This window comes from Polypterus senegalus, chromosome 3 (assembly GCF_016835505.1).
Source record: "Polypterus senegalus isolate Bchr_013 chromosome 3, ASM1683550v1, whole genome shotgun sequence".
In the NCBI taxonomy this organism is placed as follows: Eukaryota; Metazoa; Chordata; class Cladistia; order Polypteriformes; family Polypteridae; genus Polypterus; species Polypterus senegalus.
The window spans coordinates 161045734-161067884 of NC_053156.1; the positions used below are offsets into that span (position 1 = coordinate 161045734).

At 36.0% G+C, this 22151-nt stretch overlaps 1 protein-coding gene across 4 annotated transcripts in view; it reads right to left on the reverse strand.

The window, feature by feature from the left end:
- The window catches only part of LOC120525664 (T-lymphoma invasion and metastasis-inducing protein 2-like), a 314032-nt gene that overhangs the window by 114914 nt on the left and 176967 nt on the right, over positions 1–22151 (reverse strand). For all 4 annotated transcript variants that reach the window (XM_039748157.1, XM_039748156.1, XM_039748158.1 and 1 more), the window contains 5 exons: positions 15565–16000; positions 9439–9611; positions 7180–7404; positions 3053–3238; positions 1644–1790 (listed from right to left, as the gene is read on the reverse strand). In XM_039748157.1, the coding sequence (XP_039604091.1) occupies positions 1644–1790; positions 3053–3238; positions 7180–7404; positions 9439–9611; positions 15565–16000 (1167 nt within the window). The remainder of the gene's footprint in view (positions 1–1643; positions 1791–3052; positions 3239–7179; positions 7405–9438; positions 9612–15564; positions 16001–22151) is intronic.

The window sequence follows — 22151 nt, forward strand, 5'->3', positions numbered from 1 at the left end:
AGGAACTGGCACTAAAGCCAGACCTCCACTAATTAAAGTTTCTTTCTACTATCCTACACTTGACTTGGATGTGAATGGGGTATGAGGGGTCTGACATCCCCCACCTAGTATTATGTAGCTGTAGTTTGTGTCAGTTGAGAAGAGATAATTTCAGAGCAACATTATACACTACTCCAAGGGAACCAAGGAAATTATTTGTTGTCTGCTGGTTTCTGTAAGAATGACACAATGCTCAGCTCAGCTGGGAGGCTGTTGAGATGTAGTAAGTGGCGAGGAGTACCTGGTGGGGATGTGTCCATTTATGTAACAACTAGATGTTGTGGAAGCCTAGCTCTGTAAGGACAATGCTAGGGGTGGGATGAAATGGATATTGGTGCCAGAACCTCTAGAATGGCAGACTGGTTATGTGATTATAATGTTCATGTCCAATATACAATATCAATGTCACCCCCTGCAGTTATGAGCAATGGCAGTATTTGTTAGGTAAAATAATCCTTTTGGTACAAATGGTTACATAAAAAAATAACTTATAATCGCAAGATTTTAATAGTTTTTAAGCTTATAAGCTTACTTTTGGCACAACAAGTACCCGCCTACTTTAATTCTTTTTTTTTTTTTTTTAATATTTAATAAGATCCAGCCTTTAAAGAGCACTAGCCATCTGCTAGATGCTCTAAGGCATATTCCACTGTTGTGATGTATCTCCAATATTAAGCGCTTAATATTTCATAGCGGTTCTTTCTTCACTGCAGTGATCCAGAAGTCCCAATCTGCTCATCATACAGTACATGAAGGCTAAAAAAGAATTTCAACTCCGACAAATCTTAAGTAACACACTGAAGTCTGTCAATAATAAGTTATGTTACAAAATGTAATATTTAGCATTATGGATCTGTTGAAAACTGAAAATAAAGAACCATTTAACAGCTGATGAATTGTTAAAGATAGAAAATGACACTTACAATACATGAACCTTAAACACAACTTGAAGTTCTTATCTTAGTCAAATGTAATAGACAAAGAGAGGCTTCCTCTTTCCATTTACAATACACTAATTCTTGGGTATTGTGAGTGAAAGGGATGGTTTAGTTAATTTCAAACAACTAATTCTTGTAATTTTCTAAAACTATAATAGAACAAATATAGCTTTTAATGACATATACCTTTATCTGAAGTATGTGCAACTTTAGAGTGATCAGTAGGATGGATATGATTGAAGTGCAAGCAAGGGAAAAAAATGAAAATGACCACAACTGCTGTTTTACATGAGTATTGGACTCATACATGGTACCCCAGCTGCAGCAGCATCAGTTCCTTCAATCCGTATTTTTTCATTGATTTAATTGAAAGTTAAAAAACTGTAATTCATGACTTCACTAATGACAGATTTAAAACTGTGCATCTGTTACATGGATAAAATCTTGGTTCACATTACTTGTAACAGCCCCTATAAAGACTGCCCTACAGACAATGTAATATGAGTGGCTAGTGACATCTCCACAATTAACCATTAATCTGCTACCTGTCATTACAAATATAAGTTTTACAAAGTTTATAACCAGATAATAAAGCTACTCTGTAACAACAGTGCATTTCACAGCTTTACATTTTTTATATATATTTTAGGTATAGAGGTCTTGTACCTGGGACACTGAAGGTCTTTTTTCTTTTCCACGTTTGGATATACTATCCAGACCTTTAAGAGAGGAGAAAAGACCCCTTTTGTTTTTCATCCTTTGAGAGAGGGAGAGTGAACGTTTCCTCAGGGTTGCCTCATCTCTTGAGCATATCTGTTCAGGGAAAGAGTACACACAATTTTCTTAAGCCCACATTTTAATACCCGTCATATTTTATATAAGCAGCACGGCTAATTGTTTAAAGTTCTAGAGTGTAACCTTAAGGGTTTAAAGTTCTCTAAAACAGACCTACTTTGTGACAAAGTGAAAAACACTAATTCAAGTACAGAAATATTCATACTTTGCATTTATGGGGTTTTAATTCATTTTGGATGAGTGTGAAATAAATACCAATATAAAGTATAATGTCAGTTAGGATAATAAAGTGATCTTAACCAAAAAATTTGTTGCATATAATTTGCTCATGCTTAAAATATCAGTTTGATAGCTATAGGATGCATTTAAGCAACAGGCTATCAAATTATAGGTTCCCTTAGATTAATGTCTTTGGAGGCCCTTGTAACTAGTCCCATCCAAACTATACTGTCCATTTTCTGGGAGGTGCTGGAAATTAGTAATTGAAATTTTTCTCATGTGTGATTTTTGCCATTCTCAACTGAATATTTATTGAGATCACAGCATAAAAGGAAAGGGCTAATTGTTCTTTCTATAGTTCAAATTGTGCTTCAAAAATTAGAGTGACACTAAAGTACTTTTAAGATTGAGTTTATGCACACTGATCAAGACTATGATCCTCTCTGATTATTTGAAATTAAAAGTGGATAAATACAACATTCTAATATTTTATTAAAAGTTTCTTGGGGATCATATAATGTCACATTTTCTTTTTTGTTAGCCTAATTGCTTTATACAATGCTAGGATATTACTATATGCTGAAATTCATTCTTCTAATAATCAAGGTAGTTTCATTATTACTTAAGAATCAAGAAAAAAAAATACTGTAGGCCTCACTTTTATATGTATCTTGTTATAAAAAAATTCTATATAAACAAATCCTATCTGGATTAATGGGCTATTAAACAGCATCTGTTTATCCAGCCTCAAAACACACATTTCCACATATAAACTGATTTTAATAAATCATGGCACCAAACAAGGTAAAGAACACAAGAAGTTGTACATATATTTGTGAAATCATAAAAGCATGCTTACCATCAATGAAAAAAATATTAAACATATACATATAATGAACAGCTACTCAAACATCTGCCAGCGCACACATTTAGAATATTGTGCTCTTCATTTGATATTAGTATTCTGTATTATTACTGTGGATGTTACTAGAGGAACTAGTCTTTATACATTTTTTAGATCATCATTTGAAAAACAACATGATCTTATATTTCAGCCTTACCAAGGCATGAAATGATGAAACAGAAAAGATGCCGAGCCTGCTAAGTGCAACTTTGGATGGACGACTGGCTGCTGAAAGAAGACTCTTAGGATTGGGAAGTTCTCCTCCCCGCAGGCTGGCTAGGTAACACCGTATGCGGAACAAATCCATGTTGAACTTCTCCAGATTTTGCTCCCATTGCTGGATCTGTTTAGATAAAACAGCAGAAGAGACTAGTCGTGCATTCTGGGTGTAAGAAAATATCACATTTATTTTCATTTGACTTGCTTCAAATGCTCTGTGGGAGATGCATAATAGGTGGAACACAATGATCTGCAGGAAATGTTTTAAAAATATGCAATACAATCCTCAAGTATGAGAATGAGTATGAATACAGTAAAAGCTGACGTGGGTCAGTGTCATGCAAAGATGTATAAAAGAGCACTACAAAGGGTATCTAGTATGCTTTAATAAACTAATATATGTAACCAAAACAACATATTCATTTTTAACACAATCACAACTAACATTTTATACAGCAAATAATTTGGGGGGGAAAACTGATATTTACATATTTAAATATGTGGTAGATTTATTTACAGTTCACAGGTTTACGTTTCCTCAATCCATCACTGAAACTATTTAACCAGGTTCAGGGATACAACAGCTGAAATATCTCAAGTTATTAGCACAAAGTATGAATCAGCCTTGCGCATCACACTTACTCAGTTGAGAATAGCTAATTAAACAAACATCCACAAGTTTAGGATGTGGATCAGAATCCAGTGTACTTGAAGAAAAAGCCCTTGCAGACATCTAAAGAATGTTCAAACTCCACAGAGATAGTAAACAGGCCTTGATTGTCACATAAGTAGAGAGCAGTGAGGCAGCAGATCTAAACATTGTGTGAGCCACTGCTTTAAAATATTGACTGGGTAGGTTCTACACTGCCTCAGTTTAAACTAGGAGAACCATCAATAAAAAGACACCAGGAAATTTCAAGTAGAACTATAAGCAAAACATGTGTAAACTACATTTATATAAGTGGGATGAGGTTAATAGAAAGATCTGTTAGAAAAAGTTTAGGGGCAAAAGAGGTTTTTATTCTGGCATGTGTGCCATCTCTGCATAAAACAGGAGAAAACTCAAAATTACTTTATCCTCCTGTTGGTTACGTACTGTAATTAGAAACAGATTGGTCTTACACCCCAATGTTGGTTCTTAAAATTACTTTCCAGGCTGATCACTTAAGTCAGGGGTAGCCACAGTGGCTGCAGGTTTTTGTTCCAACCAAGTTTCTTAATGAGAAGTCAATTATTGCTAATGAAGCACTGCTTCATTTTAGTGGTCTCCCCCTTAACGGCTGTTTTAATGGATCCTTATTAGCAATCAGATGCAAATGACAACAGAGCCAGCAGTTCTCCATTTAACTTGTTTCCTTTTACACCTGTGTGGATTCATCATACGCTATTTAGTTTAAGTAAAGCACTTAGGAGAAAAATGTGACAGACTCAAAATTATCCGTTTTAGGCTCAAATCACTTGGATGAATTCCCTGGGAAGGAAAAAATCTACTATATAAGAACATTACATAGCAGGCTAACCTTCACTAAAATTAAATAAGGTCTGAGATTGGCAAGCACTGGTTTCTAATTAAACAACTGGGTAGAACCAAAACCTGAAGCCATTGCAGATTACCCAAAACCAAGTATGTATGCCTACCCGTAAGTATTTGCAATATCCTGTTTTATCACTGACCTTATCAAGCAGAATTTACTTTGAAGCAAAGCAGACAAATATGAAAATTGAAACATAGTTATTAATTATAAGAAGATGCACAACAGCAGGTGAAACAGTGCTTCTTTCCCAGACAATTAATTTTATAAGGTGGTCTTCCAAAAATAAAGACAGAGTGATATATCATGAGAGAGAGAGAGAGAGAGTTGGAGAAATTTGGCTCAAAGAATTTAAAACCTCAAAGGATTTAATACACAGAAGCAGTGGCAAAATACAAGCAACCTAAAAGACCTCTAGAAGAAGAGGTAATATTCTCCCTGAATATTGTATCCATCTGGGTAACTAAGTCGCCAACTTCAATGGAATGTTGCTAACATGGAAGTGGGGGTTAAAAAAATGTAAGGCTAATTGTCTTCAACTGAAATGGTACCATTTAATTTGCAAAGTTCCAGAAACAGTGAGCCGGGGACGACTTCAAACAGACCTTTAGGTTATTGATTTCACGGCAAAAACATCAAAGCTTTTTTAGGGCATGTGAATTAAAGCTTGCCATCTAACTCTTCGCAGAATGGATGGAATGACTGTTCTGATACTGAGCATGGCCCCCACCCAGTACACAATTCCAAAATAAAAAGACGTGCAATGCTTTAAAATAAACGAAGTGGACATGGTGTATGTGTTAATTCATTCCTTTATCAGATTTTGCACACCAAATGTCTAAATAAATGAATGCCAAGTGAACAAAATAAATAAAAAACATCAACATGGAATCGCTGAGAAAATGAAACCACAAATCTGAAAAAATTATCAGTATTCATCTGGCTATCAGTTTTTTCTTGCGTGAATAAAGGAGCAGTCATATTTTTTTAAGAATATAATATGAATAAAGGTAAAACACCATTTTTAAAAGTACATGAAAAAAATTTTGAAAAGGCAGGTATCTTTTGCTTAAGATCGTCTTCTTCTTCTTCTTTTGGCTGCTCCCGTCAGGGGTTGCCACAGCGGATCATCTTAAGATACCTTATTTTTTTAATGAAACCTATTATTTAAACTTAATGAAACTCTTGTCAGTCTTGTATTCAAAGAGCAGGACTTTACTTGGATGACACTGTTTCACTAAAGGAAATGGATTTGACATTCACATGTTCTTAGACTACTGGAAAAAAACAGACTATATGGAAAAAACAAACAGTCTGTGGCATGCCACTGTACATGATAACTCCTGAAATAACTTTTTTTTTTTTTTTTTAAAAAGATTTTTCAATGTGTTTCTTTAATAGATGTACGTCACATTGCAGTAACATCATATAGCATTACATGAAGAGAAAACAAAAGGTATAAGAGTACTAAAATATATATAATTTGGTAAACTACTAGGACCCAGTAACATTAACCAGTAAACACACATTGATTTATACAAGAGGCCCTTTCATTAAGAATTTAAAAAGTTACTTAAAAAGATTACTGTAAATTCATATTGATGCAAATCCCTGACCCCATTAATGACACTCCATATTTATCACGCTTGAGAAGAGAAAATCTCTTCCCAAAAAACATCTGGAATACACATTTGCCACATTGTTTTTCCTATCTGTAGGAGTTCCACCACCAACCCAGGATCTCATCAAGAAACAATAATGTAACTCCGTGCCCTGTACTTTTCTTTGCTGATAATTCTGATTTTATTAAAGATACTAGAGGGAAAATCATTTTGTCACAATACATAATGAAATATCAGTTACCATTAAATTGGTTATACCCTAAAAATGTGCTTAATGATGGTAGTGTGTTAGTGCATGACACCAGATATGTGATTTTCATTAATTCAAAAATACAGAAATGTAGGCTTGTTATTAAAAACATGCAATTAAAAGTTGAAGAGGTCAATGTGACAGAAGTATTGTTGAATCGGGGCAAGGAGAAGGAGAAAGAAGGGTTGTGAAAAGAAGAGACACCGCAAAAGAGTGTCAAGAATGAGAGGGGTCACAGGTCAGAAACTCAGAAGGACAAAGATAAAGTGATACGACTGCGATAAAGTTAAAAGATAAAGGGGCTCTGGTGCAATAATCAAAAAGATAGGGGAATAGGAAAGAAAAAAAGTCTTGATCATCTTCCAACTCTAGAGAGAAGCCGATACCCAATATTAGAAAAAGTGGAAACATAACCATGAAATGGTCACTGTATTTAAGCGACACATGGTAACCACACGGTTTCTCAAAATGTACAAAAACACATTCAGGCAAGACATTCACTCACGCTAACAAAGAGAAAAGAGGGAAACAGACTTGCACAGAAGTGGGAAAAGCTCAGTGATGAAACAAATCAATAATGACTAAGAAGCCTTTGGAAACTCATAATGGAAAAAAAAAAAAAACTTTCTAGAAAATATATAAAATGTAACAACCATCTCACCTGATTTTCTATGGCCTTTCTGTTCTTTGGATCACTGACAATAGAAAGCTGAATTTCTGCCATTTTTTTCATCTTGCTGTCCATATCGATCTTCTGGATGAGACTCTTTGTTTGATTTCGGAGTAGCCGAACAGTATCTTCCTTACCATGCTTTTTAGCAAACAAGGACGCACTGGCTGAATGAATAGCTGTGACCCAATTTTCCAGATCAGTTTGGCTTGTTGCCTGTCAAGCACAAGTTATGCATATTTGCAGGTAAAGATCTCTTTTCTGAGTGTCAAAACTCAAAAATGAGGTTTTTATTACACAAAATCTTAAGAACAGGTTTTTAGAGGGTACACAAATTATAGAAAAAGATCCAACAGGCTCCATCATCAGGCCAAAACAGTAAGTTCAAATTCTCTAAAATATAGGGACCACTATCCTGCTTCTTAATAACTTCACATTCTTTCCCCCTCACCTATTTCCTTTTATCTCTACCTCATCTTTGCATTAGCTCTAAATTCATTGTGATTCTAACTACTAAAAGTACTCTCACCCTGGAGTCACCTATGGTGTCAGGGATGCATCTACAAAACTGCAGACCAGCAAAAGCTACACATAGGTTTCACTAAAATGAGAAAGGCCTTTCACTCTGTAAAACAGGAACCTTTAAGATCCTATTCTGGATTTAGCCGTCCTTCCAAATATACCACTATCTTAAGACTGCTGCTTCACTAAATGAGTATAATGGTTTTTTGCAATGGGACCTAATGTCAATCATTTTCACCATCTATGTTAAATTGCCAGAATTGTTAGAAATATCTCTGATGTTTTTAAAAATATTAATACTTGTGACATACTAATGAGGGGGCAAAGTGGTAGTGCTACAGCCTCACAGTAAGGAGACCAGGGTTTGTGTTCCAGTGCTCCCTTCAAGGAGGTCTCCCTGTGTCTGTGTGGGTTTCCTCCAGGTACTCTGGTGTCCTCACACAGTCCAAAGACATGCAAATCAGGTGGATTGGCAATAATACATTGGCCCTAGTATGTAGTTGGTGTGTATGTGTGTGTATATGTGTATGTGTGGTTGGCGTGTTAACCTTGTGATGGACTGTAACCCTGTCCAGGGTTTCTTCCTGCACCCTATGCTTGCTGGGATAGGCTCCAGCAACCCCCGTGACCATGTTCAAAGCAAGTTAGAAAATCACTGACATTATTTATTTATAAATCATTTCTTGGGTGTTGCCATGAGGTTTACTATTCTATTGTTTGGGGTTCCTTTGCATTCCCTTAATCTCACTCTCTATAGTTTTAGAGGAAGTTAAAAAGTGCTTCTAAGAAAAATAAAATGTCAGAACATTTTTTGTTTTACTTCAAGACTTTTTGATGATTTTTCCAGTATTTCTGACAACCTGCCCGTCGCTTTTAAAATCTTTGCTATGCCCTTCTACACTGTGGTAAGCAATTACAGAGGAAACTAAAAGGTCTTCCCAAGAAAACTTTATGGTTAGAATTCCCTTGCTAATTTCCTTGACTATGTATTTGCTTGATTTTTAACTCATCTCAAGATTCTTTTGGGGCAGGATGTGCCTATTATTATTATTGATTCAATGTCACTTCACTGATCTCCAATGGCTCTCTCTGTACCTTTGTGATTAAGCACTGGTTCGAAAGAAAGATCTTCAAATTACTAAGACTTTAAGAATACATGAAAGTGACTACTGTATGTTGATTATAACTGGCCTTCAGTACATAGATAACTGTATTGTTTTTTGCCACTGTCTTGTTAATGCTGACTACATGAAGTGAATAGATAAATCCAAATCTGATCTTCTGAAATGCGCATGGCTTATTGGTTATCCCTTTAAAATTTGTGATGAAAAGCGTGGCAAGAGCCAAGTGCCTAGTGACACATTTGAAGACAACACATTTTAAATAATGCTATCTGCAGCAAATTTCTCACCATGGTATTTATAAACCAAAGTAACACCTCTGACTGAGTTATCAGCTTATGAAATCCTTCAAATATACACCCGTTTCTTTAGCCTTTGTTTTTAATACCACACTGTACTATAAGTACTTTCTAAAATATATGAGGACCAATATAAAAAAAACAATTTTAAATGCTAGGGCACAACAATTGTAACTTAAAGTACAGCAAGTAGTTTTCTTTGTCTGAGTCATTATAAAATATCTATTGTATCTTTAAGGATCTAAGCCACTCTAAGTAAATAATGGCTGTGTGCCTCTTAAGTATTAGTATATTTTATATATTCTTACCTGGAAGAGGTAGACATCTCCAAATGTATTGCTGAGGCAGAAAACATTCTCTTTCTTTGGATGTTCAGGCACAGACTGCACAATGCTGTCTTCTGCAAACAGAGCATAACGTGGCAGAAAGTCTTCCTCCATAGAATTCCTTCCATAGGTTTCATAAAACAAGAGTGTGCAGCCTAAGCAGAAAGGGCAGAAATAATAAGAATTGCCTTTGAGCGAGAAGCCAGGAACCACTCAAAAATTATCAAAGTGATCTGCATCAAACTAACATGCCATTTAGTTGGAAGACAATTCTTGACATCTCTTAAGGATGATCTGGATACTACATTAGGACAAGTCATCTGTTAGCTAACCATACAGCCTGATAGACTTAATGATCCACACTGATTTCAGTGAAATTCTTCTGTTCTTTGTGCTTTGTTAACTCGTAAAACTTTCATGACAAATACTGCAATTCTACAATATTGCAAGAAAAACTGCAAATTGTTGATTGTGCTGTGACAGTATGATGTAAATCCTGTACAGTGTCTACTGTATAGCAACACCGTAATCAACAATGTGGCACTAACTAGAATATCCAAAATTCAGGTGTCCTGAGGGTACCAAGCAGACATTATCCTTACTTTCAATCATCAGCAATGGCTACTCCAAGAAAATTAAAGCTATTGACACTTTCAATTTCATCCCTTCTAATATAAAAGGGAGTTTGGTCAGCTGCTTGGTTTTGCTAACATTAAGAGAGAGACTGTTGTCCAGGTACCACCAAATCAGGTGGCCAATCTCTTCTCTGTAAGCTATTCTTATAAAATACTTACAGTGGTGTGAAAAACTATTTGCCCCCTTCCTGATTTCTTTTTCTTTTGCATGTTTGTCACACAAAATGTTTCTGATCATCAAACACATTTAACCATTAGTCAAATATAACACAAGTAAACACAAAATGCAGTTTTTAAATGATGGTTTTTATTATTTAGGGAGAAAAAAAAAATCCAAACCTACATGGCCCTGTGTGAAAAAGTAATTGCCCCCTGAACCTAATAACTGGTTGGGCCACCCTTAGCAGCAATAACTGCAATCAAGCGTTTGCGATAACTTGCAATGAGTATTTTACAGCGCTCTGGAGGAATTTTGGCCCACTCATCTTTGCAGAATTGTTGTAATTCAGCTTTATTTGAGGGTTTTCTAGCATGAACCGCCTTTTTAAGGTCATGCCATAGCATCTCAATTGGATTCAGTTCAGGACTTTGACTAGGCCACTCCAAAGTCTTCATTTTGTTTTTCTTCAGCCATTCAGAGGTGGATTTGCTGGTGTGTTTTGGGTCATTGTCCTGTTGCAGCACCCAATATCGCTTCAGCTTGAGTTGACGAACAGATGGCTGGACATTCTCCTTCAGGATTTTTTGGTAGACAGTAGAATTCATGGTTCCATCTATCACAGCAAGCCTTCCAGGTCCTGAAGCAGCAAAACAACCCCAGACCATCACACTACCACCACCATATTTTACTGTTGGTATGATGTTCTTTTCTGAAATGCTGTGTTCCTTTTACGCCAGATGTAACGGGACATTTGCCTTCCAAAAGTTCAACTTTTGTCTCATCAGTCCACAAGGTATTTTCCCAAAAGTCTTGGCAATCATTGAGATGTTTCTTAGCAAAATTGAGACGAGCCCTAATGTTCTTTTGCTTAACAGTGGTTTGCGTCTTGGAAATCTGCCATGCAGGCCGTTTTTGCCCAGTCTCTTTCTTATGGTGGAGTCGTGAACACTGACCTTAATTGAGGCAAGTGAGGCCTGCAGTTCTTTAGACGTTGTACTGGGGTCTTTTGTGACCTCTCGGATGAGTCGTCTCTGCGCTCTTAGGGTAATTTTGGTCGGCCGGCCAATCCTGGGAAGGTTCACCACTGTTCCATGTTTTTTTGTGGTTCTCACTGTGGTTCGCTGGAGTCCCAAAGCTTTAGAAATGGCTTTATAACCTTTACCAGACTGATAGATCTCAATTACTTCTGTTCTCATTTGTTCCTGAATTTCTTTGGATCTTGGCATGATGTCTAGCTTTTGAGGTGCTTTTGGTCTACTTCTCTGTGTCAGGCAGCTCCTATTTAAGTGATTTCTTGATTGAAACAGGTGTGGCAGTAATCAGGCCTGGGGTGGCTATGGAAATTGAACTCAGGTGTGATACACCACAGTTAGGTTATTTTTGAACAAGGGAGCAATTACTTTTTCACACAGGGCCATGTAGGTTTGGATTTTTTTTTCTCCCTAAATAATAAAAACCATCATTTAAAAACTGTATTTTGTGTTTACTTGTGTTATATTTGACTAATGGTTAAATGTGTTTGATGATCAGAAACATTTTGTGTGACAAACATGCAAAAGAATAAGAAATCAGGAAGGGGGCAAATAGTTTTTCACACCACTGTATGATCATGCGTATGAGTCTGTTTTTACAAGCAAGTCAGAATTACAAGTCAATACATAGGCACATTATAATCTAAAATCATTATTATTATTATTTTGTCCTTTGATACCTGTTTTTGAGGTACGTATGTGTACATTCTTCAGCTAACAACAGTCTGAAAAATAAACCTGTTTTTTATGTACAATGTGCTACCTACAAAATACAGCTGTTGACCTCTAACAGGCTCTTGTACTCCGTTTCACATTTAAACATGGATAGTGGTGACACCATAAAAGCTGTTCTTATGAAACATGAGGAAAAATTGACTTTGACTAGGGTATTATTCAGATGTAGAAATATTACCTGAGAAACACTGAAATCCACTTGATAGGCATTCCATTAAGGAGGAAGTACTCAGGCATGTGGAAAGGAAGAATATGTTTTTTTTTTTTTTTTTTTTGTGTCGCTAAAGTGGTTGAGAAGGTCTGCAGAAGCAGGACAGTATAGTTACATGAGAAATGGCAGACAGGGAAGGTGGTGGTACCATTTTAAAAAATTATTACAGGAGGCTATGTTTTAATTACTATGGAATCACACTCCTCAGCATGGGTGGATCTACCATCTGGGTGTACTGAGTGCAAGCCTAGGGTCTATAACAGCATGGGGCCTTTTCACCAATCCAACCCCAAGCAGCATGATGCAACGAAAAGCCTCAATGTAGCGAAATGATCAAGGGAATAAACTCCAACTCAAATAAACAATAGTCTCTGCAGGGTGCCCATGTTAAAAGTATGACCAACTCTCTGTTACGCAGCTATTTCACTCAGAGGCCTGTGGGTCTAAATACGGGGTTGCTCATCAGTGTTATTTAGGAAACCTCTCTGGGACAAAATGAAACCTGTATGGTGGGGGAACAATATAGGTTCCTTCCTGGTCTGAATTATGACTATGCGTTTTAAAAAACGGAAAAAGTCTTATGTCTCAATAACCCTTAGATTTCTTTGAGCAAAGATGGATCTCGTTTTGCTCTCCGATTATGATTTTAATGGACATGAATATCAAGGTAATATATACATTAACACAACAACTTCAATAAACTTAAAATGTTTTGGATGAGAATCGGTATCTCTCAGAAATGCATGTTCTGATGATTTAGGTGAGTAGGCAGTCTTAAGATGAAGATCTAAGTACCTCAGGTCCACAAGTTAAGACAGATGAGCTTATGAGAATGACTAACAGACTGGTGCAGCAATATTCTCATGTTTACTCAGGGCTTGTGGAAAGTAATCAAATGACGTTTCTCTATTAAGTTGCAAGACTCAGTACCCACGATGTGATAGTGGAGCTAAATAGTCCATGATGATCACGGAGTACAGCAGCAGTGCTACAGAGTGAGAGGAGATAGATGAGGTGGTTTCCATAGGGTGTCTCTCATTCTGGGATGGGAAACTGGTTGGGACACAAGACACACTAGACAGTTTTCTGTTTCTCTTTAACCTGACCTGCAAAAGACCTACTCAGTCAGTTACCACCTTGACTCTTACAAAATGGAAATTTGATGTGAATGAGAGTCATAGCACTTGGAACAGGATTTCAGATTATCACCTCATGGCCTTTATTGCTTAATGCTTATATTTTTGGATTGTACAAATATAAAGCTATGTGGAAAGAGCTGTAACACCATGGAAGTTATTACTCAGCATGTCTGAAGGCTGTATTCAGAAAACACAGTGCTTAGTGATTCACGTTTTGCCAGCTCCAGGCTGGTACAGTAGGAGCTTATAAAATGTATTTAAAAAGTACAAGAACTTTCTGGAAAAGAGCTCAGCCTTCAAAATCTTAGTTTTCTTTATTTGTTTTAAGGTTGAACTACTAAACAATCAGATCGGCCTCAACCACAGTGGTAAATCCTATTTTGAGTCAATTAATTTAAAAGTTAACATTCTGAAAATTATTCTCCAATGAAATTAACTGCCATACAAAGATTCATTTTCTCAACAGAGGCATAATATAATGTTAATGTTTATATGTAGGAATTGTACACAATTGTACACAAGTTGCAGTACCTGCTATTATCTCTAACTTAAGTAGTTACATCAATTATGGCATGTTACAAATATTCAGGTAGTGCTGTATAAACACAGTTATTTATTAGTTTGACTGTTTCAATGAAATGTTAATGAAGGGTGCATGTGTGATTAAACACCAAATATCAATGCAACTTTTAGCGCAAAACAAACAATGGAGATCACTCAAGACTTTTAAACACTGATTCACTTACATTATATGCATTTTTTTCCAACTAAGCTGTTACAATATGCACTAAGCCACATATTATGTGAGTAATTACTGCAGAAAATAAAAGTTTAAGGGCAGTCAGGCTGTCATCCTTAATCGATGACTTCTGCCCAGCTGTTACCTTTTAGTCACATTTGGAAACTAACCTGCTGAATTCCAAAATGTCATTTTTTTTATTTAATCAAAAACCCCTCTCAAAATTGTCTGTCAATGTGTTGAGCTGTTACCAATGCAAATCTATTTGTTGGCAACAGCTCCTTATACTACAGAAGGTCCATTCAGACTCTGAGTCACGGAATGTCCCCTAAGATACAGAATTGGCTATTTGGGGGATGAGAGTGGTTCTCAATACATCTTCTATAACCATATTTAATTTATCAAAATCTGTTCAGCAAAAACTATTTCCAACACAGCTTACAACCATGTAATGAACAACTGACAGCTAAACACCTTTCTTACCCTGGCTGTCCAAAACACAAGGCATCAGATCAGATGATGCATCATCATTCAATTATTGCTCACACTGAGCATAATGTTGAACTTCTCTGAATAAATCAAAGCTTACACTTTGTTCCCTGTATTATTGAAGATCATCACAGACAGACCATCATAGTATAACCTAGACTTACACTGTATCGTATTTTCCCTAGTTTTATGAATGTTGTTGTCCTTTTGGTATACTACTGACTGCGACCTCCTTTATACAATGGAAAGAGCAGCGGCAGAGTTTGGATACAAATGAATGCCTCTAAATATGAACGGCAAGGACCTCTCCTGGAGTGTAAGAGCTTACTCTACACAGTAAAGAAGAAACAGCGATGTCAAGTGGAGGAATTGAAGTATCACTGTCTTGTTCACAAGTCAGAGCTGAAAACATCAAGAAACTGACCAATAGATCAGTAAAATGGCAGCAGTGCTGTACATGAAGTACTGGAGAGAAGAACCAGGACAAATCTTTGGATAAAGATTTTGATTTACCAGTCACTCTACTGGTAAGTTGTGTCTGGGTAAATAATGAGGATGTGTCAGAAGCATATTTTAGGTCTGGGAGTACCTAAACATTCCCCCAAAGAAACTGGACACTGCTGCTGAGGAAGGGGGTTAGGGGGTCAATCTGGCCAACTAGTTCTACAACCACTAAAGCTCTAGTCAAGAAACTAGACAGGTGCACTATCTAATTTAAAATGATATATCACATTATTTCCCTTTGAATACTTTGTGACTACAGATGACTACTTGTTAAATCTGTTTTACCGATGTGCTTCTCAATTTATTGTAAAGAAAACACAAGTAAAACAATAATTTTGCTAATAAGATCATCCTAAATCTAAGTGATATAAAACTAAGATATAAACTACTCATATTGTTTTAAGTATATCTATGAAATAATCATTTCCATAAATAGTTGAGTTGAAGTAATTTACTCTCAATTACCTTTGAGCATCACCCAGTATTGTTTCCATTTTCTCCGTGCTGCCAGCTCAAGCTTCTTTTCTTTCTGAAGGGTGACGAGGGGTTTGAAAAAGAGCCATCCTGCTTTGCGAACAACACCCTGTTCTTTCTCAAACAGAAGGTCGAGCTGTTCCAATGACCCCAGGGAATCGCTGCTGGTCTCCTCTGGCTCACTTAAGGGCTCCACATGATCCTTGGAGCAGCCAATTTCTAGCTCTCGCATGAAGTTCTCATAAATGTTCTGTCTCAGAGCATCACTGTTATAAATGGCATTGCTAGACTCACTGCGTGGAGTGAAGTTAGAGCCAGGGCTCGGTGACCAAACCGAATTGGAGACTTGGGAAGGTGAACTGGTGTCAGCAGTGAAACCATCAATCCCACTGTCAAAGCATTCACTTACGTCTTTATTTTTAGGTTCCTGAAACAAAAAGGGTTCAAAATCAAAAGTCTACATAAAATCTCTAGTAGATGTTAAACCAGAAAATTAATGAAAATCTTTTGAGTATTACGTTCTGCCTGAAACTGACACAAATAAAGGAGAAAGAGAAATGAGACACTCACCAAAAGTACACAGACTAACACCTAACAAAAAAATATTTTATTTAAATCCATCTAGAAATAATTCTATAAATATTCTAATTTACCTGAAATAAGAGCTTAGAATAGAGGGCTAAAATTCAGCATACTTTAGTAAGTAAGAATTTGACAGAGTAAGAATGTAATTCATCTAGAATAAACTTTTTGTAGATGTTGTATTTCCAGGTTTTCATCCAAGCTAAATACATAACTTATAAAAATACTGTACACTGAAGAAATATTTTGAGAACTTTGTTATTCTTGAATGGCAGATTAAAAAGTAACCTCCAATGCTAACATACATAGAGCTTTTTCACTGATGAAATTGTAGGTAAGTATACATTAAAAAAAATCCTCATATCAGTTTAAAAAATTATAAAATTAAAATCTAGCTAAGAAAAAAAAAACAAAAAAACAAATCTTCAAATTTAAGTGTGCCAAAATTAAGGAGGCCATTGAGCACATACCCTGAAATGTTGTAGGCGAAAAGCACAAGATATGTATTAACAATCAAAAGATGTAATGTTGAAAAGATAATGCTAAAAAACTTCAGAAATGAAAGCCAACTTTAAGCAAATATTGTGATCAAAGACTTCAGATATCATCTCTAACCCAACCAATGGAAAATGCTAAAGGGTTGATAGATTTGGTATAACCATATATGTGTACTGGCATCAGGAACTAGAATGTGCAAAGATGAATGTATGGGAAACAAAGGCTAAAACAAAAAAAAAAAACCCCTGAAATCAAGTTACTGTCCGGTATTACTTGTAAAGAACAGTTTTGTGCCAATTTTACAGGATGTGACAAAATACTACTTCTTAAGAATGGGTAGTGTAGCCAAAATCCTATTACAGTATAATTAATCATTTTGATGTTTTTATTAGATACCAATATAACGTATTTACCTATAGTTTTCAGACTGAAACGTGTCTTTTAAGAAAAAACAAATTCAATTTACTGTTTAATTGTGCATACGGGTAGATTTCTTATCCATCAAAATGCTTGTTAACTGCCTCACTACTCAGAGATTTTGATAGCATGTGTGTATTTGCCTCTCTCAAACCAATAAAAGTATGGGGTTTTACTTACTCCCTCACTCATTCAAACAATATATGAAAATCACGTATGACTTCCCATATAAAACAGATAAGACTGTAAATGAACCAATTAAATGAATCAAAAGAACAGATTAACTGAAAAGGGTAGTTCAAAGGAACTGACTCAGTAGAATTATATCGCCCATCACTACTTTCTGTCCTAGGTTGCTGTTTGCATCACCTCACCAATCAGGTTGAGCCACCCATCACTCTGGGCAATGTAATTAAAGGAATAGGCTCTATCATTGTACACAGTTAACATATAAAGCCATACACAAACAAATTGTCATCTTTAAAACACTTACTTAACCACCAACAGAAGATCAAATTGTAATTTCTGCCATACAAGTTTTCCACTAACCTTTAGCAAACTAACTTTCTTTTTACCTCACACAAAATTTTGGCATCCCCAGACAGGCTATGCTGCAATACTTCTGTACCTTGCAAGCGTTTTGCACATCACTTCTGTGATCAGTATTTTGATCATTTTTAATGGTTATTTTGGATAATCATTTATAAAATGATCAGATTTTTCTACTGCACTCATGTTTTTTTTAAGGACGACACCAATCACCATTTTCATGTTACTTGATCAGCCAATTCAAATACCAATTTTTATTTTTTTTATCCTTTTAAATCATTTTACACTAAGCTCTTGCATAACCAGATGCACAGAAGCATTATGTTCTATATGAAAGTGTTACCTTTGTATTTTTTTTTTTATAATTAAACTATACACCACAGGTGTTAACTGTTTATTTTCCTTAATGCAATTCTATACAGTAGATTTATTGTTCAGTGACCATAAAATACTAAAATAAAAAAGTCCTTAAAATATACACTAAAATATGTATAAAAACATGTATCCATAATACATGCAGCATAAATGAAAATAAAATCCTTTTCAGAATTACAAGCTGTCATATTGTTTATTTTTCTGTAATGCACCTATCTGAAACAAAGCTTAGAAAAAAAAACTTAAATTAAAAAAAAATTAATATTGGCAATTAAACTCTGCTTAAATGTAAATATACATGTACTTAGATGCTTTGTCACTATTGGCTTAACTCACAGTGATTCTGACATTCATCCATCCATCCATCCATTATCCAACCCGCTATATCCTAACTACAGGGTCACAGGGGTCTGCTGGAGCAATCCTAGCCAACACAGGGCACAAGGCAGGAAACAAACCCCGGGCAGGGCAGCCCACCGCAGGACACGCACACACACACACACACACGGGACAATTTAGAATCGCCCATGTACCTCACCTGCATGTCTTTGGACTGTGAGAGGAAACCCACACAGACACGGGGAGAACATTCAAACTCCATGCAGGTTGGACCCAGGAAGTGAACTCGGGTCTCCTAACTGCAAGGCAAAAGCACTACCCACTGCACCACCATGCCGCCTTCTGACATTCACTTCTTCTAAATTATTTTTAACATATAGTGCCACCTCTCCACATTTCCTTTCTTGTCTCTCTTTCCTTAAACATTTATAGCAACTAATATGGAATTCCCCTCTGTCACCCTTATTTAACCATGACTCTGTACTACTCTACTACAATATCATAGACCTGGACCAATATTGGTCCTTCTAGTTCATGCACTTTGTTTCTAATACTCTGAACATAAAAAGTAACCCTTTTAAAAAGTAATGTTACTTAATTGTATTTTTTGCTTCATCTGGTTGGGTTGGTTACGTCTTAGGTGTCATCGCCAGGTCTCCCATCCACCCTACATAATCTAACTTTATTGTTTATACATTTTTTGGAAGATCTGCTCCTTTCTCCTGTAGATGCAAGTCCATCTTGAGTTTTTTCCTGACTGACTTTCCAGTGGCTGAGAAAAGTAAAAATGTGTTGTTCACACCATGCATTCTCCGGATGATTATGACAAAACATTAGGTTCAGCTTGAGTACTTTTTTCCTGGTGAAGGAAGGATTTCAGAAGAAAATGACTGATTCAGTTTTGGCCTTTAATTTGTTCTGAAGTTCTCTGAAATCTCCCAGGTCACTCGCACCAATCCTATACTTCATGAATAATGACAGCAACACCTCTCCATCATAACCTTTGATTTTTCACATATAGCTTGGGGCAATCTTATAAACTCGGCCAGTTTGAGACATCCAAGCACAACAAATTCTTAGGCAGCGTGAATTTTGCACTTCCATACTACCAAAATGCAGGCATGGGTATGCCACCACTTTAATTATTGCTGCATTCGCATATCACCAAACAGTGGCATCCACCATGGCAGACATAAAGCCTCTCCACACTGCCGTCAGTTTTTCTTTTTTACTATACTATCTGTTTGCTTGCCAGAGAAATTTTAAATATATGGTACATTAAATAAGTTAAACAACAGTATTATTAGCATTATAATCCATCCATCCTCCAGCAGACCCCCCATGACCCTGTGTTAGCATTATAATGCTCACAGACACAGTAAACATTTAATCCACAATACACTTTTCTGCGTCTTTGGAGTAGGTGTAACTATTCTTCTCAATGCAGACAAATAAATGCAGTTGCTATGTAACTATGGGTAATGCGCACACACCTTAACATCAGAATGATCAACTTATGAAGTGCACACAAAACAGCAGGTTATGACTTGTACCTTTTTGTACTAAAGACAAATAAAAATTTGCAACAACACAATTTAATTCAAAGCCTTGCAATAACAATTTCAGAAGTGGAAGCATGTTTTTGGAAGATACAGTCAAAAATTAAAAACTAAACCTGCAGGATGTGATGTACAGTAAATGCATAATTCTCTACAGAAATACTTCAAATGGAGAATTCAGCTCAGTGTGGTAATGTGAGTGGTGAAAATGTTCACTCTACTGTCTAAACTTACTCTATAATCATTTTGGGTGGAAAAAATAACTATATAATTACACCAAAATTTCTCAGAATGTCAATTACAGCAGACATAAAAACAAAAATTTCATTAAAGTAATGCAACTTTTGCATCATAAAAGAAACAATGTCAAGAGGACTAGTAAATATTTTATTAGCCTCCATTGTTATAAACAAAAAACAAAAATGAAACATACAGTAAATAATTCTCTCCAAATGAACATGTCTCACGGTACTGCCTTATAATGCTTTAATAGGATTTTGTGTTTGTGAGGGTTACTTCTCACAGCTCCCATTTCTTACACATATTTCTTCACAAAATAATTACTATATTGATGAGGGTTGGACTGTTATACCATCTAAGTCTGGTTCATGTAATGTTCCCCATTGTAGTCACCAAAGCCACTGCGCTACCACAATACTGTACTCAATAAACTATCTGTTTATCTAAATAAATCTGTTTCTTTTTACGGTTTCTTTGTGGTGGCGACCTGCGCCACCACCACCTACTCAAAGCATCATGATGCACCAACATTGATGAACTGAAAGCCAGAAGTCTACATGACCATCATCATCAGGTCCTTCCATGAAAACCCTAAATACAAAGAGGACTGTTTGACTTATGTTAGGTAGATTGCCCAGAGGGGACTGGGTCTCTTGGTCTGGAACCCTACAGATTTTATTTTTTTCTCCAGCTCTTGGAGTTTTTTTTTTGTTTGTTTTTTCTGTCCACCCTGGCCATCGGACTTTACTTATTCTATGTTAATTAATGTTGACTTGAACATGACTGTTTATTTTTTATTGTGTCTTCTATTTTTCTATTCATTTTGTAAAGCACTTTGAGCTACATTTTTTTTGTATGAATATGTGCTATATAAATAAATGTTGATTGATTGATTGAATAAACTAGGTTTAAAAAAATGGATTGATTACTTTTGACTTGACAAACTCTCAGTGAAGTCAAGGCCAAAATATGAAGTCATACCAAAGGACTTTTTATTTTGATTAAGTCACGTTGGTGGTATTTATGTTAAGAGTACACTGCTATTAGAAAATAGTTCAATTTATCCAAACTCAATGACCCACTATGCAGTGAAAGATGTCTCCGAGAGGACAGAAACAGCACGTCTTGAGTGAGACGACAGCACCATGTTTTCTTTGCATACATTTCCCAAGGAAATTTATTTTTGCATTTTTATTCCCATATTTTCTTCAATCTTTTTCAACAAAAGGGACATGTGACAAGACCGCAGAGCTTTGATAAAGAAAATCCGATTCCAACCATTGATTGTCATATTCATCAATTCTATTCTATTATAGTTTCTGTTATAGTTTAAAACACCTCTTGCATTCAGTCTCTGTACAAAGTACAGGTTCAAATAAAAGTGCCTTATTTAACATTCTAAATGAGCCCTCAGTCTGTTTATTTATGTAATTTTAAACTCTATTTAAACTGACCTTGGCAACATGTCATGCAGTGCTAAGTGATACCATGCCTGATAATCTTGTGTGTGGAGTTTTTATATCTGCCTGGTTTTCCTTGAAGTTCTGCAAGTTATTCTCACACATTCCCAAAGATGGGATGGTTTTGTTGATTTGAGATTCAAAATTGACCATTTGGGTGTATGTTTGGGTGAACCCTGCGGCAAACTCTCCACTAGCAAAATACCTGTGCTTCGTAGTGTGTTAAGTAAGTTATGAAAAAGAAAAGGAAACATTTTAAAAATAATGTAACATGATTGTCAATGTAATTGTTTTGTCACTGTTACGAGTGTTGCTGTCATCAAGGATTTGATTATCATTATTTCTTTCAATCAGGTTCGTATTTGGAGGATGTGTTGTGTTCAAGTTACATTCCGTGTTTGTCAACCGTTGTAAAGATAACAGGTTTCATTCATCGAAGTGTTCACTACTCAAATCGCTACTCGTGAATCTAAGATGTTTAACAGGCATTCCCGGTATTAAGTTTTGGAATTGACTGCGAGTATTTAGCAACAGCGTCTCTATGAAGTTGTGGATTTGC